This window comes from Dipodomys merriami, unplaced genomic scaffold (assembly GCF_024711535.1).
Source record: "Dipodomys merriami isolate MVZ:Mamm:240054 unplaced genomic scaffold, mDipMer1.0.p SCAF_41, whole genome shotgun sequence".
NCBI classification, from domain to species: domain Eukaryota; kingdom Metazoa; phylum Chordata; class Mammalia; order Rodentia; family Heteromyidae; genus Dipodomys; species Dipodomys merriami.
In genome coordinates, this window is record NW_027205715.1 from 2,731,278 (window position 1) to 2,756,075 (window position 24,798).

At 41.1% G+C, this 24,798-nt stretch overlaps 1 protein-coding gene across 2 annotated transcripts in view; it reads left to right on the top strand.

Moving 5' to 3' along the window:
- The window catches only part of Ogfod1 (2-oxoglutarate and iron dependent oxygenase domain containing 1), a 28,811-nt gene that overhangs the window by 1,728 nt on the left and 2,285 nt on the right, over positions 1–24,798 (top strand). For both annotated transcript variants that reach the window (XM_069992335.1, XM_069992336.1), the window contains exons 2-10: positions 814–959; positions 6,607–6,653; positions 13,992–14,092; positions 17,229–17,345; positions 17,845–17,936; positions 18,142–18,270; positions 18,546–18,659; positions 21,224–21,303; positions 21,648–21,955. In XM_069992335.1, coding sequence (XP_069848436.1) covers positions 814–959; positions 6,607–6,653; positions 13,992–14,092; positions 17,229–17,345; positions 17,845–17,936; positions 18,142–18,270; positions 18,546–18,659; positions 21,224–21,303; positions 21,648–21,955 — 1,134 coding nt within the window. The remainder of the gene's footprint in view (positions 1–813; positions 960–6,606; positions 6,654–13,991; positions 14,093–17,228; positions 17,346–17,844; positions 17,937–18,141; positions 18,271–18,545; positions 18,660–21,223; positions 21,304–21,647; positions 21,956–24,798) is intronic.

Sequence of the window (24,798 nt, forward strand, 5' to 3'; positions counted from 1 at the left end):
AGGGACAGCGCCCAGGCCCAGAGTTCAAGCCCCACGACCGACCAAAAAAAAAAAAAAAAGCCCAATTCAATCGTCATTAAACTGAAAAAAAAAGGCCTTTTCAATTTAATAACATCAACTGCAGTATTTTAAGGACTAGCATTTTAAGCACAGTGCCTTTAAATGGTAGGATCATCTAATAAGTAAAAAGAAAAGCCGGTTGCTGGTACCTCACTCCTGTAATCCTAGCTACTCATGAGGCTGAGATCTGAGGATCTTGGTTCGGAGCCAGCCCGGGCAGGAAAGTCCCTGAGACTCTTATCTCCAATTAACGGCCAGAAAACCAGAAGTGGCACTGTGGCTCCAGTGGTAGAGTGCTAGCCTTAAGCTGAAGAGCTCAGGGACAGCACTCAGGCCCAGAGTTCAAGCCCACAACTAACCCAAAAAAGAAAATTAAGATAGGTTATAATTATTCCCCCAGTCTTAGACTTAAGTTTAGGTTCTCAAAAATGTATGACCATTAAGAGGAATAACATTTAAAGTTATTTTTAAAAACAACCTGTTACATCATTAAGACTTAATAAATATCTTTTTACCAGAAAAAAAAAAATGTATGACCATTCTCTCTTGTCTCCTCTGCTGTATTACTCAGAGATCAAAGGTACAAAAGGGGCTTAGTATGGTGAAGCACACCTCTAATCCCAGCACTTTGGAAATAGAGGTAGGAGGATCTCTAGTTAGAGAACAGCTTGAGATATGAGACCTTGCCTCAACTAAATATATGAATAAATAAATACAAAAGGGAAGACAACCATAATATTTTCCTTTCAACAGAAGCTATAATCATGGACATGGACCCTTTTCTTCACTGTGTGATCCCAAACTTCATCCGAAGTCAAGAGTTCTTGGAAGGGCTTCAGAAGGAACTTTTGAACTTGGACTTCCATGAGAAATATAACGATTTATATAAGTTTCAGCAGGTAATTATTCCCTTGACATATTTACTCTTGCAACTAAGACATTCATGAACAATAAAACCAGTATCTTTTTAAAATTATTTTTATTGTTATTTTAAAGATTATGTGCTAAGAGGTTATCATTTCATAATTGTCAGTATTTTTAAGACTTGGATTTTAGATTGGGTTTGCTTTGGTCCTTGCTTTAATATTGTTAAAAGCATTCCTCCATTTAACATAATGTGATTCTTAGCCATCTGTTAGGTGCTATAATTATTATAAGACAATTTTGGCAATTCCTTCCATATAAGACTCTAATAAGGATGATGTGATAGTACAGATATAAGTAAAAATGCACTAAGCCAGTAAGTGATACATTATATCATGCAGTGAAGTAGACTTTGGATAGTGGTATAAAGAATATATGTTGGAATATAATCACCATTTAAAATTGATATCTTTGTCAACAAAAAAAAGTTGTCTTTGATTTAGATGGCTAGAACTATTGCAGTGTATTCTGCATTGCAATATGTCTAGCAGAGAATTAAATCCATTCTCTCCTCTTCACAGCTCCACCACATGCAGAGTTCAAACCTCAAGCACATGAGGTAAACACTACTTCTGAGCTACATCTCCAGCCCTCCATCCTTTTTTTTTTCTTGGTGGGCAATTTAATTGGCCAGAAAAGACTAACTTGAATTTTAGGCTGTTTATTCTATTAGAAGACACAGCTGCATCTAGTATAGAAATAAAAATCTTGTGTTTCCTCAGTTTGGGGATAACTTTCAGTACATGGAACACATGAATACATCACTCTTGGAAATCCTTTTTAAAAAGAAACCTAGGCAAGAAAGTCCATCAGAGTCTAATCTCCAGAAAACCAGAAGTGGCACTGTGGTTCAAAGTTGTAGAGAGCTAGCCTTGAACAATAAAGTTCAGGGACAGGACCGGCACTGGTGGCTCACGCCTGTAATCCTAGCTACTCAGGTGGTTGAGATCTGAGGTTCTCAGTTCAAAGCCAGCCTGGGCAGGAAAGTCTAAGACTCTTATCTACAATTAACCACCAGAAAACTAGAAGTGGGGCTGTGGTAGAGTGGTTGCCTTTGCTGAGGGACAGCACCCAGGCCTAGAGTTCAAGCCCCACAAATGACCAAAAAAAAACCACCAAAAGCCCTTAAGGACATCAGGGCTTAAATGTTAAGAAATAAATAAAAAGCCGGGCACTGGTGGCTCACGCCTGTAATCCTAGCTACTCAGGAGGCTGAGATCTGAGGATCGTGGTTCAAAGCCAGCCCGGGCAGGAGAGACTGTGAGACTCCTATCTCCAATAAACCACCAGAAAACCGGAAGTGGCGCTGTAGCTCAAGTGGTAGAGCGCTCGCCTTGAGCTGAAGAGCTGAGGGACAGCGCCCAGGCCCAGAGTTCAAGCCCCACAACCGACAAAAAAAAAAAAGAAATAAATAAAGATGAATCTTTTGTTTCTTTTTGTTTCCCCCTTTATCTGGGATAAGAGTAAATAGTGGATCTCTCTCTCTCTCTCTCTCTCTCTCTCTTTCTCTCTCTCTCTCTCTCTCTTTCTCTCTCTCTCTCTCTCATCCTTTCTCACTAGAATTGATCTTCTAGTCAGCTGGCAATAACTTGCCACACACCAGTCTGTCCCTGGACTTTGTACAAATGATTCAATTAACAAGGCTAAAAACATGAATTATGACACTAAAATTCAGAAAATTTCATGTAAACTTTATTTTTATTAATTTTCGTGCTGGTCCTGGGGCTTGAATTCAGGGCCTAGGTGCTGAGCTTTATTGTTCAAGGCTAGTGCTTTACCACTTGAGCCACAGTTCCACTTCCTAAACTTTTAGCTAAAGTAAGTTTCCCAGGTTAACGAAAAATCATAGCTCTCTTCCTTTATAATTATGTCAATTTTAGTAACACTTGGTCTCTCGTTGATTTAGGACTAATTATTAAGTTATTGTGTAGTTTTTACTTGAAACAGTTTGACAGATGAAAATACTTCATTGATTGTGAAGTCAGTAAAAAGGAAAATAATCAACAGAATTATGGGTTATGAAGAAGAAGCAACCACTTGTATCCAAATGAGCTTGGTGTGAATAAATTTTTACCTTGCTCACTTTTGGAAGGCATCTCTTCTCCCTACGACAGTGTGTAAAACCAGTTCTCAGTCATCTGCCCCCTCAAACTCACCTATATCTCTTTACCTTTTCTTTGCTTATAGTATGAATTGAATAGATTACTGGGTCTTTGACATTCTAGCACCCCTGCTAAGTTTGTCATTAGGAATTCTCAGTCATGTGTTGTTATTGTTTGCCAGACCTGGGGCTTGAACTTAGGGCCTGGGCACTGTCCCTGAGCTTCTTTTGTTCAAGGCTAGCACTCTACCACTTGAGCTACAGTGCCACTTCTAACATTTTTCTGTTTATGTGGTAGTGAGGAATTGAATCCAGGGCTTCATGCATGCTAAGCAAGCACTCTACCACTAAGCCACATTCCCAGCACCTTCCATAATTTTTTTTTTTGGGGGGGGGGTCAGTTCAGGGGCTTGAACTCGGGGCCTGGGAACTGTCCCTGAGCTTCTTTTGCTCAAGGCTAGCACTCTACCACTTGGGCCACAGCACCAGTTCTGGCTTTTTCTGTTTCTGTGGTGCTGAGGAATTGAACCCAGGCTTCATGCATGCTAGGCAAGCACTCTACCACCACTAAGCCACATTCCCATTTTACAGTAAGAAAACTACACTAGTTTTTCATTCTCTTCTGGATAATTCCTTTCAGTGTACCACACACAAAAACCTCAAGAGCTGTCTGTGCTATTTCAAATTCCTCTCCTATTCTCTGGTAAGCCCACTTTATCAGGCTTTCACCTCTGCTACTCCGCTGAAACTGTAATTGTCAAGGTCATTCCTAGCCTCCAGTTCTTACTTGATGTTTAAGAAACATTTGGAAAGCCGTGCGCTGGTGGCTCACGCCTGTAATCCTAGCTACTCAGGAGGCTGAGACCTGAGGATCGCGGTTCAAAGCCAGCCCAGGCAGGAAAGACTGTGAGACTCCTATCTCCAGTAAACCACCAGAAAATCGGAAGTGGCGCTGTAGCTCAAGTGGTAGAGCGCTTGCCTTGAGCTGAAGAGCTGAGGGACAGCGCCGAGGCCCAGAGTTCAAGCCCCACAACCGACAAAAAAAAAAAAAAGAAACATTTGGAAGATGAATGTGGCTACACCCACACATAATTCCAAAGCCAGCCTGAGTCAGGGAAACCCTGGCTCTAAAAAAAGGAGGAAAGGAGAAGCAGTCGATCTAATCCATCACTTCTTCCTAGAAACTTTTTTTTTACTTTGCTTTCAGGATACCATGCTCTCTTAGTTTTCCTTCTGAGTTACAGGCCAAACCTTAGTGTCCTTTGCTAGATCATCTGCAAATAACTGACTTCTTAATGATTGAATACTCTAGGGCTTAGTCCTGAGACTGATTGAACTCAAGTTCAATGGAGTCTCACTCAAGTTCAATGGTCAGTCGTGGGGCTTGAACTCTGGGCCTGAGCGCTGTCTCTGAGCTCTACCACTTGAGCCTTGGTACCACTTCTGGTTTACTGGTGGTTAATTGGACATAAGAGTCACAGACGTTTCTACCCCAGCTGGCTTTGAACTGTGATCCTCATATCTCAACCTCCTGAGTAGTTAGGATTACAGGCATGAGCCACTGTCACCCTGTTCCTGGCTTTCTCATAACAAGAGTCTCAACTTAATTCCCATACCAAACTCCTAATCTTCCCCACCTAAATCTGTTTTACCTGCAGGTTTCCCCATCTCAATTAGTGGCACCTTGATTTCAAGCCAAAATGAATTATCGTTGACTTTTTTCTCTTTCTCATCCCTCATGTCCAGTTTATTGGTAAATTTTTCTATCTGCCTTCAAAATCTGTGCTGAGAAAAACACTTGATACCACTTCCACTGCCAGTAACATCAGGTCCAGGATGTCTTTGTCTTTCAATGGAATTATTGTATTAGTATAATAACCAATATCCCACTCTTACCATCTTACACAATAGCATTGTGTTCTTTGAAAATGTAAATGGACCCAAGAAAATTTCAAAGCACATTCAGGACTGAAGGAAAAGTTAAAGGGTTCAGCACAAAAGCAGATGTTCACATAAAAAATTTGTTCAGGGCTGGGAAGGTGGCTCAGTGGTAGAGCGCTTGCCTTGCATGCATGAGGCCCTGGGTTTGATTCCTCAGCACCACATAAGCAGAAAGAAAAGAAAAAAAGCCAGAAGTGGCGCTGTGGCTCAAGTGGTGGAGCACTAGCCTTGAGATGAAGAGCTGAGGGTCAGTGCTCAGGCCCAGAGTTCAAGCCCTATGACCGGAACCAAAAAAAAAAAAAAAATGTTTACAAGTGAACATAGCAGCATTATTTATAATAGTCAAAAATTGGAAACAACTTGAATGTCCATCAGCTAATGAATGGAATAGTATGTCCATAGAGAGGAATGGTCATTCAGCAATAGAAAGGAATCCACTGCTACAACATGAAAACATTTTGCTTGGTGAAAAATGCCAAACAAAAAAGCAACCTGTTAAATTCTAAATACCTAGATACTGCTGATGGTTATACCATAGTGAACACATATATCAAACTCATTTAATTATGCAAGTTTAAGTAAAGTGACAAAATTTTTAATGTGAATTTTACCTAAAAAATAAATGAAATTGGACTGGGAAGGTGGCTCAGTGGTAAGAGTGTTTGCCTTGCATGCATGAGGCCCTGGGTTCAATTCCTCAGCACCACATAAGCAGAAAAAGCTGCAAATGGTGCTGTGGCTCAAGGGTAGAGCGCTAGCCTTGAGCTGAAGAGCTGAGGGACAGTACCCAGGCCCAGAGTTCAGGCCCCACGACTGACCAAACAAATAAATAAATGAAATCATATCACCTCTTTGCTTTAAATCTCCATTGGTTCTTTCTTTCATTGAGTAAAAGCTGTATTTAAAAAAACAAAACCATTACCTCTTTTTTTGGGGGGGTCCCGTCGTGGGGCCTGAAATCTGGGCCTGGGTGCTGTCCCTCAGCTCTTCAGCTCAAGGCTTGCACTCTACTACCACTTGAGCCACAGTGCCATTTCCGGCTTTTTTCTTATGTGGTGCTGAGGAATCGAACCCAGGGCCTCAAGCATGCAAGGCAAGTGCTCTACTGCTGAGCCACGTTCCCAGCCCCACCATTATCTCTTTAATGTCATTTTCTGTTTTTCCCCCTGCTCTGTACCTTTTACTGTCTTAAAAGGCTTTGCTTCACCTCACTGAAGTCTACCCTGGCCTCCATGTACAATTGCAAACTCTTCCCAACTCTGAGCACTTCTCACTCTTTACCCTGCAGCTTTTTCCTATGCATTTGTGACCTATATGCTAATCATTTACTTTTGTTTAGTGTTTATCTCCCTCAATAGACTTTCTAAATACCTACCTGTCAGTTGATTGAATAAGAGAGAAAGAGACTCTTCACCTAACAAAATCACAACTGCCAGATGGAAATACCATGTATCAAACTCAGACAGTTGGCTTCATTATCTAGGCTTTTAACCACAGTGCCAGACTCTACTAGTGTACACTGTGCATCTATTATGCTCTAATAGGAAATGTTTTTTATCTTTTGCTTTTCCATGATCAAGTCTGATGATTTGAAGAAGAGAAGAGAGCCTCATATCTCAGCATTAAGGTAAACAAGTAATCATATATGTTGGGTATATATTTTAGGCAGCATAGTGCTTTAAACATTATGACATATAGTGTTTGTTGACATCTTATTTTGTACAGGAGGAGAAAACTGAGAAAGTATATAACTTCAAGGCTACTCAGTTAAAATCCAGGGAGAGGAAGTGGTGCTTATGGCTCAAGTGGTAGAGTGCTAGCCTTGAGCTAAGCTGAGGGACAGTAACCAGGACCAGAGTTCAAGCCCCATGACCGACAAAAAATAAAATAAAATAAATAAAATAAAATCCAGGGAGATAGGCTACAATCCAAGTCTGACTGATGCCAAAATCTAAAGCCCAACTTTGTGTGTGTGTGTTGGGGGGGGGATGGGAGGGACTTAGTGCCTTACTCATCTAGTACTCTACCACTTGAGCCATGCCTCCAGCCAGGCTTTTTGCTGGGTTTTCGAGATAGACTCACTTTCCTGCTCATGTTGACTTTGAACGCTGATTATCCATATTTTTGTGTGTGTGTGCACACATACAGGTGTGGGTATGGGTGTGCACGCATGCATATATGTATGCATGTATGTGCACACACACCCATCCTAGGTCTTGAACACAAGGCCTGGGCGCTGTCCCTTAGCTGGTTTGCTCTACCACTTGAGACACAGCTCCACTTTGGCTTTCTTTTGGTGGTTAACTGGAGGTAAGATTCTTAATGATAAAATGTTCAACTTTAGCTAAGTGCTGCTGGCTCATGTCTGTAATCCTAGCAACTCAGGAAGCTAAGATCTATGGACCAAAGTTGAAAGCCAGACTGGGCAGAAAATTCTATAAGACTCATCTTCATTTAACCAGCAAAAAACTATAAATGGAAATGTGGCTCATGTGGTAGAATGCCAACCTTGAGCAAAAAAGCCAAGTAAGAGTTTGAAGAGTTCAAGACCCAGTACTAGCACATACAAAAAAGTTCAACTTGGGTCTGGGAAGGTGGCTCAGTGGTAGAGCACTTGCCTTTCATGCATGAGGCCCTGAGTTTGATTCCTCAGCACCACATAAGCAGGGGGGGAAAAAGCCAGAAGTGGCGCTGTGGCTCAAGTGGTAGAGCGCTAGCCTTGAGCTGAAATGCTGAGGGATAGCGCCTAGGCCCAGAGTTCAGGCCCACGACTGGACCCAAAAAAAAAAGTTCAACTTTGTTCCTAGGCAAAAAAAAAATACAGACACTATTTTTAATACATTAAACTAGGAACTACTGAAAACAGACACCCCAGTATTGACAGAAGCATAAATAGTTTTCTACATTGCTGCAGTCTTTTTTTTTCTTTTAAAGTAAGATAGTTTGGAAGGATGTATCAAAACCCTTAAAAGGAAGCATACGTTCTTGAAGAGTAATGTTACTTAAAATTTATCCTGACAAAAAATTTAATTTAGAGGGCTAGGAATGTGGCTTAGTGATACAGTGCTTGCCTACCATGCATGAAGCCCTGGGCTCAATTCCTCAGCATCACATAAACAGAAAAAGGCAGAAGTAGCACTGTGGCTCAAGGGACAGAGTACTAGCCTTGAGCAAAAGAAGCTCGAGGACAGTGCCCTGACCCTGAGTTCAAGCCCCAGGACTGGCAAAAATAAAATAAAATTAAGGATGTGCTCAGAAATTGCATACAGTTCTTGTAATGGTATTCATAATGGTATTGAGATTTAAATGACTATCCATTCAGATAGATACATACATACATACATACATACATACATACATACATACATACATACATACATACATACATACATAATACATATAGAGAAGGATACAAAACATAAAGTGGAAATTATACAGCCACTAAATATGTGTATGAATTTAACACAAAACAAACCTCTGGGGAAGGGGATATACCTGTAATCCCAGCACATGGGAGACTGAGGCAGGAGGATCACAACTGTTCAAGACCAGCCTAAGATACTTGGTAAGACCCTTTGGCTGGAGATATGGCTCAAGGAGTAGAATGCCTGCCTAACAAGTGCATGTCCCTGAGTTCATACGCAACGAAAAAAAGAAGAGAGAGAGAGAGAGAGGGAGGGAGGGAGGAAGAAAGGAAGGAAGGAAGGAAGAGAAAAATGGCAATATAATATACTATATTTCAATTCAAAGACATTTTTTAAGAATATCTCAGATCCTGTGTCTTGCACAGTCATTCTTTTATACTGGTTTCATTAGCAGTATTTTTTTTTCCTGTAAGCAAATACAAAATAATACTTCTTATAATGAAAAAAGCATCTTGAGCTTGATGAAATCAGGAGAAAAAAAGGTTAACTATACCTCATACTATTCTTATAAAACATACCCCTCTCCCAAAGAGAGATAGTCTTGCTATTTAAGACATTGTCTTATTAATTCACTATACCCCTCTGGTAATCATTTCACCTGGGCCTAAGTTACATTTCATACTCAAATATTCAGAACAGTGAGAACCTGAATTACTTGATCATTGCAGAAAACTAATCTTTTTACTTCCCAGTAGGGTTCTGGGAGTTCTCTCATAAGTACAGTTAATAAATGCTAGTGTTTCAGAAAATAAGGGCTGGGAAGGTGGCTCAGTGGTAGAGTGCTTGCCTTACATGCATGAGGCCCTGGGTTCGATTCCTCAGCACCACATAAGCAGAAAAGCTGGAAGTAGCACTATGGTTCAAGTGATAGAGCACTAGCCTTGAGCTGAAGAGCTTAGGGACAGTGCCCAGGCCCAGGGTTCAGGCTCCATGACCTACAAAAAACAAAAAGAAAGAAAAGAAAGAAAATACGCCCGTAAATCATTCAAAAAGTCAGTAAGAGAACTTTCCATGGAGTAATTTGTGAAGTTGATGTCCTTGGGTTTAAGGCTTTGATGATATTCTTGTTTAGAGTAACAAGACTTTGCAGAAATTTTTATCACCTGCATTGCCCAAAGTCTGATTCAGCCGTTTGGTGTCTTAGCCCATCTGTGTAATTTGCAGCTTTGCTTTAAAAAAACACACACACACACACAAACAAAAAAAAAAAACCTGTTATGATAAATACTATTATTGTGAGATATTTTGGTTTGAATTATATGGAACCTACAAAAGGTATTTGATAATGAAATCTTGTAGTTCACTTAAATATTTGGGGTGCGGTGAGAATACCAAAGATTGAACCTAGCATCTTGCATGTGTTGAGCAAATATTGTACCACTGAGCCACACCCTTAGAAACTTTGTCCTTTAGATAAGATCTCACTAACTTTGCTAAATCTCTCCTTACACTTAAAAGTACTGCTTCCTCCACCTTTTTTTTTTTTTTTTTTTTTTAGTCTGGGGCTTGAAGTCTGGATCTGGGCACTTTCCCTGCACTCTTCAGCTCAAGGCTAGCACTCTACCGCTTGAGCCACAGCACCACTTCTGGTTTTCTAGTGGTTTATTGGAGATAAGAGTCTCACAGAGTTTCCTGCCCTGGCTGACTTTGAACCATGATCCACAGATCTCAGCCTTCTGCATAGCTAGGATTACAGGCGTGAGCCACTGGCACCTGGCTTCCTCCACTTCTTGAGTAGCTATGATTCCAGGTGTACTCTATATCCCCTGGCCTATAGACTTGATATTTAATTACAAACTAAATATCATTCTCATTTTATGGGAATTTCAATTATATATATTTGGGATAGGGAATCTAGGAACTGATGGCTCATGCTTGTAATGCTACCTACTCAGGAGGCCGAAATCTGAGGATCACAGATCAAATCTAGCTGGGGAGGGGTCGGGGGAGGATGTGAGATTCTTACCTCCAATTAATCACCAGAAAACAGGAGCTGTAGCTCAAGTGATAGAGCTCTAGCTTTGAGCAAAAAGGACATAGGTACAATGCCTAGGCCTTGGATTCAAGCCTCAAGACTGGCACAAATGTGTGTACGTGTGTGTCTGTGTATATCTGTGTTTGTGTCTGTGTGTGTGTTCGTGTGTAATTTGAGCTCAGACAAATTCTTTTTTTTTCTTTTTTCTTTTTTTTCTATCAGCATGGGTCTTGAACTCTGGGCCTGGGCACTGTCCCTGAGCTCTTCAGCTCAAGGTGAGCACTCTAGCACTTGAGCCACAGAGCTGCTTCCAGTTTTCCAGTGGTTAATTGGAGATAAGAGTCTCACAGACTTTCCTGCCTGGGCTGGCTTTGAACCACAATCCTCAGATCTCAGCCTCCTGAGTAGCTAGGATTACAGGTATGAGCCACCAGTACAACGAACAAATTCTTTAAAAGCACTTTTAATTCATTAAAATTCACTGCGTTTTAAGTCATAGAAAAGAGCTGGAAGCATGGCTCAATTGGTAGAGCACTTAGCTAGCAAGTACAGGATCCTGAATTCAAACTCCAGCATGATCAAAACTATAATACAGGGACTAGGACGGTCGCTCAGACATAGAGTGCTTGCCTTGCATGCATGAGGCCCTGGGTTTGATTCCTCAGTACCACATAAGCAGACAAAGCTGAAAATGGTGCTATTGCTCAAGTGGTAGAGCACCAGCCTTGAACTGAAGAGCTGAGGGACAGTGCCCAGGCCCAAAGTTCAGGCCCCACGACCAACCAAAAAATAATAATAATACATTATACTAAACAGATCTCTAGGGGCTGGGGATTTGGCAGTGGTGGAATACTTTGTCTAGCATTTGTAAAGAACTGGGTTCAATTGCAATACCAACAGAAAGGACACACTGACAGACAGAAGTCTATATAGAGGCCATTTTTGCTGGTGACTTCCCTTAGCATCAAACTTCTATGAAAGATTTTACCAATTGTTGTGCTATTAGTTGAGTATTCACTGATATTGCCACTTAAAGTCATTGTGATCTTATATAACAATGTCACCTAATTGCTTATTAAATGGTGGTGGTAGTACATGTAATACTTCAATTTATAACAGAAAGTAGATATTTGATTTTAGTCCTTATAACTGGCACTAAGTTTCAAACAAAAAGATCAGTTAAGGGGCTGGGAAGGTGGCTCAGTGGTAGAGTGCTTGCCTTGCATGCATGAGGCCCTGGGCTCAATTCCTCAGCACCCCATAAGCAAAAAGCCAGAAGTAGCGCTGTGGCTCAAGTGGTAGAGCGCTAGCCTTGAGCTGAAGAGCTGAGGAACAGCGCCCAGGCCCAGAGTTCAGGCCCCATGACCAGACCCCCCCCCAAAAAAAAAAAGATCAGTTAAGTCAAATGGAGCATCTTTTTTTTTTTTTTTTTTTTTTTTTTCCCAGTCATAGAACTTGAACTCTGGGCCTGGGTGCTGTCCCTCAGCTCTTCAGCTCAAGGGGAGCGCTCTACCACTTGAACCATAACGCCACTTCCGGTTTTCTAATGGTTTCAAGGAGATGAGTCTCACAGACTTTCCTGCCCAGGGTGGCTTTGAACTGCGATCCTCAGGTTTCAGCCTCCTGAGTAGTTAGGATTACAGGCATGAGCCACCAGCACCTGACAAATGGAGCATCATTTATTGCAAGAAATAAACCCCCTTTCAACTAACCACACAACATCTAGGTTTATGGTAATTGGGAAATTTTTAGAAATCCCCAGAGGTGGAGGTGAAGGGGTACTGTTTTCCAGAAAAGCTAACCATGTGCTTTATAGAGTATTCTACCACCCCAACTTTCTGAAAACAGAATGGGCTGGCACTTGATTGGTTAATCACCAGTGGTCAAATGTTTACTCAATCATGCCTATGTAATGAAGCTTCCATCAAAAGCCCTAAATGAAGAGCTTTTAGAAACATGGAGAAACTGGGAAGGTGATGTACCTGGAGCAGACATGGAAGCTCAGGTCCATTCCCTGGTCCTTTGCCCTCTGAATCTCTTCCACTTGGCTGTTTCTAAATTGTATCCTTTAAAATAAACTAGTAAGGCCAGCTCACACCTGTAATCCTGCTACTCAGGAGGCTGAGATCTGTAGATTGTGGTTCAAAGCCAACACAGACTGGACAATCCATGAGACTCACCCCCAATTAATCACCAGAAAACCAGAAGTGGAGCTGTGGCTTAAAGTGGTAGAGCACTGAGCGTTGAGCAAAAAGAGCTCAGGGACATAGCCCAGGCCCTGAGATCAAGTTACGACCAACAACAACAAGTGTGTGTGTGTGTGTGTGTGTGTGTGTGTGTGTGTAAATGTGTGTGTGTGTGTAAATGTGTGTGTATGTGTGTGTGTGTGTGTGTGTGTGTGTGTAAACTAGTATAAGTAAACTGCCTAGCAAATGCTGGAACTTGAGACTGGTATTACAGGAATCTCTCTTTTATAGTTGGAAACCCAGCTCATAATCTGGACTTAGATTAGTATCGAAAATGGGGGACAATCAGATTAGTATCGAAAATGGGGGACAATCAGCTGCACTGGACTTTGATGAAAATGAGCTAAGCAACTCAAGGGCAGCGATGGGAGGGAAGGAATGAGAGGGATAGAGGAAACAGCTAACACTAAGCAAAAGGAAAGAAATGTACATACCACCCGATGTGGAAGAGATAGTTGTATTGTCAAAGCTTATAGAATTTACAAACTTTATAGACCACAATAATGACAATTTGCCTCATGAAGGTTAGAATGTGTTTGGGATTTTAAGTATCACTATCTCACAATACTGTGAAATTTGAAATTTATGTAATCAATCACAATAAAAAATTACATAAAAATAAAAATTGGGGGCAGTTTTGTATGTTAACTCCTGGTAAATAGTATCAGAATTGAATTGTAGACCTGAGGATCATGGTTCAAAGCCAACCCAGGCAAGAAAATCCAGGAGACTCTTATCTCCAATTAACCACCAAAAAAAACAGAAATGGCTCTGTGGCTCAAGTGGTAGAACACTAACCTTGAGCTGAAGAGCTGAGGGACAGCGCCCAGGCCCAGAGTTCAAGCCCCATGACCAACCAAAAAAAGAATTGAATTGTAGGATGCCCAGCTGGTTTCAGAGAAGAGAAGTTGATATGGAAAGAAATCCATACATTTGGTTTTGGAAGTTTAAAAAAAACTGTACTGCTGAAAAACATCTGCAAATCAGATGGAATGAAATAATAGTGTGATATGTTGTAACAAAGGCCAACGTGATGCCATAGTAGAACATACTTTAAATTTAGGAAAAATAAATGACTGAAAGAATGAAATAAATGAGACTTCAGAGCTAAAATAGCTGAGGATTTACACTTATTTCTCTGGGAACATTATTCTTAAACTATGCAAGGTTAAGGGACAGTTCACAGGATCTCTTAGAAAAAAAATCTAAGAATGGGTCTCTTGAATAAAATATGACTTCCAGGAAAGAATGGTTGTGGCCCAAATCCAGATAGCGCCTACTCTATGGCATAACAAGTTATATTTTTTTCATACTTCTAGGAAACTTCTGTTTGAAGACTTCCGGACTTGGCTTTCTGACATTTCTAACATAGCACTGGAATCAACCATTGACATGTCCTGTGCCAAATATGAGTTTACTGGTAAGGAAGTTAAAGCCCTGATGTCTGTCAGATTTAAAGGTTTTCACTCTACAATGATGAAAAGAAATCATAGCTTAAATTCCCTGATGAGACATATGGACAAGTAGCTACCCTGTTGGAAAGGATAAGGCAGTGCTTCTCTTTCAAAGTATGATAAAAGCTTTTGCTAGTATTTTCAGAAAAAATTTTCATAATGCACAGACATAACACCCTTGCATATAGCATCACAAAATACTAAGGTAACATTATGAATTCTATTGGATTCCTAAGAAACAACCATCACTCTCAGTGCCATTTTTCCTTTTTGTATTTTGAAAGTAATACGTGAGTATTGCTTAAAGGAAAAAGTTTGAACATATTGTTGGAATATAATACACCAACTAAGCCATGATAGTCCCTGTCACTTTTTCCTTCATCAAAAATATCCCAGGCTGGAAATGTCGCTTAGTGATAGAGTATTTGCCTACCATGCAAGAAGCCCTGGATTCTATTCCTTAATACCACATAAACAGCAAAAGCCAGAAGTGGCGCTGTGGCCCAAATGGTAGAGTGCTATCGTTGAGCAAAAGAAGCTCAGGGACAGTGCCCCGGTCCTGAGTTCAAGCCCCAGGACTGGCAAAAAAGAAAGAAAAAGTATCTATTTTTACCTGCTTAATGACATGAACTTTTGAACATAAGTTTGGCTTTTCACCCAGAAGGAAAAAAATGTTAGTTTTTTAATCTTACTAAAGTTTTGATTTGGATTTAGTTTCATCCATCATCCTAGTGAAGTATAAATTGGTTATTTTTGAGAATAACTTAGTGAGCCACATGAAAAGCCATGTTATAACTTCTATTTTTTTATTTGAAATCATTTCAAACCTACAAAAAAGTAAAATGGACAGAACAAACATTTGTTTCCTGTTTTACTTTGAAGTAGGTCGCAATCATAATGCTCCATAGACTCTGTGTACTTTTGTATCTCCAATAACACACCATAAACAATCAAATCAGGAATCTAATAGTCATTTCTTATTCTTCTGTAATCCACAGGCCCCATTCACATTTCATTATTTGGTCATTGAGGTTCTAGCAAGGGAACACAGCTACTCATAACCTTGACCACAGAAAAAGTAGTCCTCTATCAGGGAAGGTTGTCTTCTTCAATGACATGCACAGATTTGGAGCCATGAGGAGGGAGGATTGGGATACAAGCCACCACAGCCCAGTTAGTCCTAGTACTAACTAGGATTACCCTAGATTACCCTCACATCTTGTTACTTGGATTTCTGATAGGAAAAGGATCTAGCCTAGGCTTGCATATTACATGTACTTCCTGTCTCTTCAATCTCCCTTAGCCTAGAACAGTGTCCAGTCTTTTTTTTTTTTTTTTTTTTTTGTCGGTCTTAGGTCTTGAACTCTGGACCTGGGCACTGTCCCTGAGTTCTTCAGCTCAAGGTGAGCACTCTGCCACTTGAGCCACAGTGCCACTTCTGGTTTTCTGGTTATTAATTGGAGATGAGATTCTCACAGACTTTCCTGCCAGGGCTGGCTTTGAACCATGATCCTCAGAGCTCAGCCTCCTAAGTAGCTAGGATTACAGGCATGAGCCACCAGCACCCGGCTGATTTCCCAGTCTTTTTTTTTTTTTTTTTTGGTCAGTCCTGGGGCTTAAACTCTGGGCCTGGCCATTGTCCCTGAGCTCTTCAGCCCAATGCCAGCACTCTACCACTTGAGCCACCGCGCCCCTTCCTCATTTCCCAGTCTTAACTGTAGTTCTAGGATCCTGATGCTTCTGAAGATTTATAGATTTACTTTTTTTGTTGTTGGTCATGAGTCTTGAACTCTGGGCATGGGCACTGTCCCTCAGCTCTTCAGCTCAAGGCGAGCACTCTACCACTTGAGCCACAGCATCACTTCCTGGTTTTCCAGTGGTTTATTGGAGAGATAAGAGTCTCATAGACTTTACTGCCTGGGCTGGCTTTGAACCATGATCCTCAGATCTCAGCGTCTAGAGTAGCTAGGATTATAAGTGTGAGCCACTGGTACCCAGCTTTTTAACACTTTATTCCAGTTGTGTTTGATGATATTTCCTCATGATTAGACTCAAGCATGCATTTTTGGCAGGAATACTACAGAATTAATGTGTTCTTTTCACAGCATTCTTCTAGGTGGTAGTTTCTTTGTGTCATATTACATGGTATTAATTTTGATTATTTGATTAATTTGGCCACTGTTGTGGCTTTTCCCCCATGTCAATATGTGGTAGATACTTTTAAGATTATAGGATTATCCTATTTTCCACAAACTTTCATTTGTTTTAGCATCTAGTGATGTTCCTTGCTAAATTACATCGCACAAAAGTTGCCAAATGGTGATTTTTATCATACAGTGGTTTCTTCAACATTTATTAGTTGTCATTCTACTGCAAAGAAACTTTTCTCCTCCATTATTCATTCAATCCATTGGCATGGATTTATAGATTACTGTTTATGCAATGATTACTGTTACTTACCATTATATTGAGATTTATATTATTCCTGATTCAAAGATAGGACCTTTAAACTAACTTGTGTCCATCATCTTTTATTTCTCAGTTTGCAAAAAAAGTATTTTCCAGGTTTTTTTTTTTTTTTTTTTGGTCGGTTGTGGTACCTGAATTCTGGGCCTGGGCGCTATCCCCCAGCTCTTCAGCTCAAGGCCAGCGCTCTACCACTTGAGACACAGCACCACTTACAGCCTTTGCTACTTATGTGGTGCTGAGGAATCGAACCCAGGGCCTCATGCATGCAAGGCAAGCACTCTACCACTGAGCCACCTTCCCAGCCCTTATGTTCTATTTTCTATGACAAGTCCTAGAATGACCTGGGGTGGTCATTCTTCCTATTAGTGAAAAATGATAGTTAAAAATCAAGATTCAGAGCTGGGCATATTGTCCTGGAAGACTGTATGCAACAATGTTTATAGTGGCTATATTATCTATGTATATGCACTCTTCAGTATTAGCACTTTCTCTGTTTTCTGAGTTTTATTTCTTTACTTACAGAAGAATAGAAATCGTTTCATTTTAAAACTGGAACTGACATTACATGTGACTACCAGATGGCCAGATAGTAAATGTAATCAAGGTTCTAAAGTATGCGTAATATTATTGCAGATGCCCTTCTCTGCCATGATGATGAGCTGGAAGGACGCCGGATTGCCTTCATTCTCTACCTGGTTCCTTCCTGGGACATCAGCTTGGGGGGCACTCTGGACCTGTACAGCACTGATGGTAAGACAAGCATGCTCATCACCACCAGTGGCCACTTCTCAATGAAAGCCCAATTGTTCCACATCACCATCCTTACATATAATGTAAGTCCTTGTCATAGAAGATGAAAGCTATTCATTGTGGTGGCCACCTCCGGAGAATTAATGCCAGCCCACCTCTTCAAGTTGTACTAAAATAATCATTACTCCTGAAAAAGAGTTGAATCAATTTCAGATGAGAAATTATGAGACACTACACCTGAACACTGACCAGGAAAGGGTAGAAAGCATACAAAGCTTCCTGTGCCAGGACTGGCCTACTTGACAGGAAATCAAGTTCTTTAAATGACTGACACCAAGGTTGACTTCTAACACTCGTCAATAATAGATGGGTGATGTGGTAGTAACACACATCACACAGCAGAAGTGTGAGTAAAGCGGGTTGAACAGTGAAATGAAGCAGCCTGGAAATGGTTAATGGTAATGAGCCACATTTATGAATGTGTTCTCTCCTGGTGCAGAACACTTTCAGCCGAAGCAGATTGTCAAGTCTCTTGTCCCTTCGTGGAACAAACTGGTTTTCTTTGAAGTGTCTCCAGTATCCTTTCACCAGGTAAAGACTGTAAGCCACAAATATATAGAGAGTACTAAGGATCACCATGCCTTCTGGTCACCTACTGTCCAAACATGACAGCTTCCTGTTGGACTTACCCTGACCAGATTGTTTTGTACCCAGCTTGAAGGACCCTCGAATGTGTCTGGACTGTATCTCCCTCCTCATCCTTTGTGTTCATGGGCTGCTGGTCTTGTCCTTGCAGGTGTCTGAAGTTCTGTCGGAAGAAACATCACGCTTATCTATAAGTGGCTGGTTTCATGGTCCTTCGGTGACCAGGCCTCTCACCTACCTTGAACCCCTTATACCTCGGAGCCCTCACATCCCTCATGATGTAAGGATAAATTCATGGAATTATTATCTGAGGAACTCTAGCATATCATTCACTTTAAAATGTTTAAACTCTTTCACATTAAAATAGATTTTGAACTTCAATACTTCTTAACTTCTTAATACTTCAATACTTCTTAAGCTTTTCATAGTGACTTTCAGCTTTCCTGTACTTTAGGCTTAATAGGAGAAACTTACCAGGTGAGGATTTACTAACATGAAATGATATAAAAACAAAATTCATAGGAATTATTAACTCACCTACTGCTTCTTTCTAAGCATGAAATTTTGTATGAATGGATCAACCCTACTTACCTGGACATGGATTACCAAGTTCAAATCCAAGAAGAGTTCGAAGAAAGGTCTGAAATTCTCCTGAAGGAATTTCTTAAGGTGGGTCAGCATGTCTAGCTCTGCATGTCTTGTTGGCATCCAGTCTTCCTTGAATGGAAGAATGGAATCATTTGAATTCTTGTTTTGATTTCTTCCTCATTTTTATATCATTCTCTTTTTTAAATAAAAAAACAGAAATGGTAATAGTAAACATTGCTATCAGTTGTATGCTAAGTGGGGTAATTGTCCCCATGGGGATTCCACTGGAGTCCTAGTGATATACACACATGCACACAATCCTGTGTCCTGAAAAGGAGTTAACCTAGTTCATTTGGTGAAGATGGTGCTTATTACTTTTAATACTAGATTTCTGTGCGTGGGAGGGTGGGGGTGGGGGGTGGGGAGGGGGGTTGTAGGGCTTGAAGCCAGGGCCTGGGTGCTGTCCCTGAGCTCTTTTGCTCAAGGCTAGCTCTCTACCATTTTGACCCACAGCTCTGCTTCTGGTTTTCTGGTGGTTAATTAGAGGTAAGAATCTCAAAGACTTTTACTTCCCGGCTGGCTTTCCTCAGATCTCCACCTTCTAAGTATCTAGGGGTTACAGGCGTAAGCCACTGGTACCCAGCAATTCTAGGTTCTAATTACAGTTAGTTAGCATGTATTAGTGAAAGTGTGGTAGTGGTGAGGCACATGTTTAGTAGAAAGAGATCTAAAGTCAGAAGCACTTAATTTATGCCTGGCTTTGGTGTTAATAACTTAACCCAATCACTAAACCTCGGAAGTTGTTTTTGTTTGGGAGTGGTGGGTTATTTGTTTTTTTGTGCCACTATTGGGACTTTAACTTGGCCTGGGTGCTTTCCCTTAGCTTTTTTGCTCAAGGCTAGTACCCTACTACTTAAACCATACCCCCACTTCTAGCTTTTTTTCTGGTTAATTGGACCTAAGAGTCACATGAATTTGCTGCTCAAGCTGGCTTTTTAAACCTTGATACTCAGATATCAACCTCTTGAGTAGCTAAGATTACAGGCATGAGCCACCAATCTTTCATTTGTTTGTTGGCTTATATTCCCATCCTGGGGCTTGATCTCAGGGCCTGGGTACTGTCCCTGGGTACAGCCTGTGTGCTGTACCTCTGCTCTTCAGCTCAAGGCTAGTGCTCTACCACTTGAGCCACAGCTCTACTGCCCACTTTTTGGTGTTTAAAGATAAGAGTCTCATAGACTTTCTTGCCTGAGCTGACTTCCAACCTCATCCTATCTCAGCCTGCTAAGTATATAGGATTATAGGTGTGAGGCATGAGCACCCAGCCGAAGTATTTATCTTATTGTCAGTTGTAATGGGATAATACTTGTCCTTCTTGCAGGTTGTTGTGTGGGTGGGGAGATAACATGTGGTGTTACTACCTTACAGTTGACAGTTTGGAACTGTATTCCCAAGATCTGTTCCTTCATAAAAAGTACAATACAGGAATTCTGTATACTGTCTTTCTCTTTTATAATATTTTAGCCTGTTACACAATTTGAGGGGCATTATAATAAACCTGTTTAACTCTGTTTAATTGAGCTTACTTAACCCATGCGGTAGGGGTGGGCTCCTTCATCATTTGTCTATTTATAGCCTATAAGAGCTGGTAGAACTCCCTGGAAAACTGCAGTAAAGAGAAAAATAAGTAGGCCTCGAAGGTGGCTCAGTGGTAGAGTGCTTTGAGGCCCTGGATTCGATTCCTCAGCACCACATAGACAGAAAAAGCTGAAAGTGTCACTATGGCTCAAGTAGTAGAGCGCTAGCCTTGAGCTGAAGAGCTGAGGTACAGCACCCAGGCCCAGAGTTCAGGCCCCACAACTGACGAAAAAGAAGTAAAGACTTGTGGATAATATTTCAATAGAAAGCTACCTTGTGCTGTACTTGACTTCTCAATTTAAATGAGAAAATAAGCTGGGACCAAGAGTACCTGAGTTGTTACTATGGACATCAAATAATGCAGTTTAATTTTTTCATCCTATCTCATGTTAGAGTTGGTATTATGATCCTTTATTTCATAAACCTAGGAATTTGACAAAAAAGATAAAGAAAATGTGTCAAAAGCTAGGAATTTGACAAAATTTGACAAATGATACATAAACACAGAATGGTTCTAATAGCACTCAGATTTAATTAAGGCTAAAAGAAAATGAAATCCAATGTTTGCTCTATCTTCATCACAACAGTGGGGCATCTTATGTGAAAGAGCTTAGCATTAAATGGCCCTTTTAGGAATGACTCAGCCATCTTGATGTTTTGCAGAGCTGCCACATCTGACACGTAGTGAAAAAACAGGAAAAATGCTAACTGCTGCTTTGTTTTTCATAGTTTTTTTGTTTTTTTTGGTTGGGGTGGGGGGTGTTGGGTTTTTTTTTGTTTTGTTTTGTTGCCAGTCCTGGGCTTAAACTCCATCTAGGCACTGTCCCTGAGCTTCTTTTGCTCAAGGCTAGCACTCTACCTCTTGAGCCACAGCACTACTTCTGGCTTTTTCTGTTTATGTAGTACTAAAGAATTAAACCCAGGGCTTCGTGAATGCAAGGCAAGCACTCTATCACTAAGCCACATTCCCAGCCTACTAACTGCTTCTTTACTGGTTTGTTTTCCAGCCTGAGAAATTTGCAAAGGTCTATGAGGCCTTGGAGAAAGGAGATGTGGAATGGAGTAGCCGTGGTCCCCCTAACAAAAGGTACAACCCATCACATAAGACCTTTGCATCCGTGCTCAGCACCAACCATTTTGCTGCATAACACATCCAATTATGGGACGTGTCCTTTCAAGGGACATCCTGTAGCAGGTCCTAAACAGTCTTACCATTATCATAACTTCTGTTTTCGTGCCAAGATTTAGGAAGAGAAGCACAAAGCTGATGAGCTGGCATTTTTTGGTATTGCTTTGGGGTTTTTGGGTGGCACTGAGGATTGAACTAGATGCTTTATGTTTGATTGAGCTATACTCCCAGCCCTTACAAGCAGCTTTTATACCATGTGTGATTTTGTGAGGCTTGGTGAACTTGACATTGATGCTTTTCAGGTTTTATGACAAAGCTGATGAGAATAAGCTCCCTGACATCCTGAAGGACTGCATGGAGCTGTTCCGCTCCGAGGCGTTGTTCTTGCTGCTCTCCAATTTCACAGGCCTGAAGCTTCACTTCTTGGCCCCTTCAGAAGATGAAACTGAGGACAAAATAGAGGCAGAAGCAGCCTGTGCTACTGATAGCACTGAAGAAGGTACTAGCCACACCTCCTCAGAGCCTGAGAAGAATCAGGCAGCTATCGGCAGCAGCCAGCAGAGTAGTGAACACACAGACGCAAACCCAGAGGAAGATGAAGCAAAGAAAGGTAAGCTGCTGTTAAAGAACTCTCCTGATTTATTTTCATTAGCTACTCACCATTCAGACATTTAGCAAATATTTCTAGAGCATATACTCATGTGCTGCTAAATAAACTCCATTTCAGGCCCAGTGTGGTAGTGTGTGCCTATAATGCCAGCATTTAAGAGGCTGAGGCAGGAGGATCACAGGTTCAAGACCAGTTAGTTACATAGCAAGGTCCTGTCTCAAAAACCTCATTTCAGGAGCTAGAGAAAAAAAATTAGTCTCTGCTCTCCAGAAACTTATATTTTTGTAGGGGAAGATAGGTTAGATACACACAAAAAAAAGCATCAAATAATGTTAAATAAGGTCATGTGACAAGGAATGATCTAGACCTCAGACGAGTGTCTGATGCATAAAAGCCTAAGGTGCTACTTTTAGCTCAGCTCTGAATGACAAGAAGAATCTATGAGAGGAGCACTCTAGGTAGGAAAACGGCCAGTTTATTTTATTAGACTAAAATAGTACAAACAGTAGACAGAAATACCACTAGTACATAAAGAAGATGATGGCTAGCATCTTATTTCTACTGAAGACCAGTAGTAGCCTAGAAAAATGTGCTTGAATCTGGACAGATAGTTAAAAGTAATTACAACCAGATGATATTTATTCAGATAAGATGAAAGAAAGAAAAAACACAGGGGGGGCTGGAAAGGTCAGTGGTAGAGTGCTTGCCCTGCATGCATGAGGCCCTGGGTTCGATTCCTCAGCACCACATATAAGCAAAAAAAGCTGGAAGTGGCGCTGCTGTGTCTCAAGTGGTAGAGTGCTAGCCTTGAGCTCAAGAACTGAGGGACAGCGCCCAGGCCCAGAGTTCAGACCCCACGACCAACAAAAAAAAAGAAAAGAAAAGAAAGAAAAAAACACAGGGAACATTAAAACATTAACGTCCTGGAGGTGGTGGCACACACCTGTAATCCCAGCACTTATGAGACAGGCAGGTAAACTTTACATTTGAGTACAGTGTAACATAGGAAACTATGTCTCAAAAAAAGGAAAGAAAGAAATGCTTCTGTTTTGGGGGAAACCTTGGTAAAATTAACTGAGCACACTACAAATTGAGCTTAGATGTTTCCGCACCTCCTGGCCATCACCAAATTCCTGTCTAGTTGTATCATCCCCTCTGATTTCTTGATAAAGATCCTATAAAATAGGAGAGGCAGCACGAGGTGGAAGCCCCCATAGATAATTAAGACCTCCTCACTTTGAAGATTATTTTCTTTGATGATTGGCGCCTATGCCCAGCACTGTGAAGATGTGTTACCACAAGGATTTTCTTTTTTTAATTTTATTTTTTTTTATTGTGAAAATACTGTACAGAGGGGTTACAATTACATGGGCAAGCTAATGAGTACATTTCTTATCAAGCATTGTAGCCTCCTCCTTTGTTTCCCCATCCCATCCCTTCCCATCCTCCCCCTGCCCCCAACCATCACAAGGATTTTCTTAAATTACTTATTCACTTCTATTCCTTTTGGGTTCATTGCATGCTAACCTGCTACTTGGAAGAAAATCTACATCGGCAATCAAGAGATGCTTTATTATTGAACCACTCCCAGATGCAAGGCACTTAGCTAAAACAAAGTAGAAAATACAAAAGTTTACCAAGTTTATTGTCTTAAAGAAAAGGTGTTAGACCAGGTTCAGAGGCACGTGCCTATAATCTCAGTTGTTCAGGTGGCAGAGATCAGAAGGATCATAGTTTCCAGGCCAGCCCAGCCAAGTTTAGCAAGACTCTAAACACACACACACACACCTGTGATCCCAGACACGTGGAAGGATAGAATCGTGGTCTAGGCCAATTCAGACAAAAACTCTAGGTCTTATCCAAAAATAAAAGGAAAAAGCTGGGGGTATGGCTCAAGCGGTAGAGTGCCCATCTAACGAGCAGATGATGTTGAATTTAAAACCTAGTATTAGCCAGGCATTGGTGGTTTACACCTATAATTCTAGTTACTCAGGAAGCTGAGATCACAGTTCAAAACCAGCCTGTGCAGCAAAGTCCATGAGATTCTAATCTCCAGCAAAAAAGCCAAAAGTGGAGCTGTGGCTCAAGTGGTAAAGGGCTAGCCTTGAGCAAAAAAGTTCAGTGTCTAGGCTCTTACTTAGTTCAAGCTCCAGGACTAATGTGCACATGTCTGTCTGCCTGTCTGTCTCCTCTCTCTCTCTCTCTCTCTCTCTCTCTCTCTCTCTCTCTCTCTCCCTCTCTCCCTCTCTCTCTCCCTCTCTCTCTCCCCCTCCCCCTCCCCCTCCCCCTCTCTCTCCCCCCCTCCCCCTCCCCCTCCCCCTCTCTCTCTCTCCTCTCTCTCTCTCTCTCTCTCTCTCTCTCTCTCTCTCTCTCTCTCTCTCTCTGCCAGGTACAATGGCTCAAGTCTAATCCTTGGAGGTAGAGATCAGGAATCACAGTTTAAGGCCAGCCTAGACATAAAAGTTTGACAGACTCCATCTCAATGACTGGGTGCTATAGCATGTCATTAGGCCAACAAAGGGAAGCACAAATAGAAGGTTCATAGACTAGGCTGACACAGCTTTAAAAGCCAGACCTTGTCTTGAAAATAACACAGAAAAGGAACTGGCAAAGTGGCTCAAGTAGTAGAGTGTCTGCCTAACAAGAATGAGCCCCTGATCAGGCTCAAATCCCAGTATAGTCCAGAAGAAAGAAATGAAGTTTTCGTAGTCAGATCTGTCTCTGCCTTTCATGCTTTATTCATTCATTCGTTTGTAGTTAAATCTCTACTCCATCTTTTCTACTTACTACAAGGAAATTGAAATTCAACCTTTTTCCTCACAATTAGTCAGGCCTGATTTGTA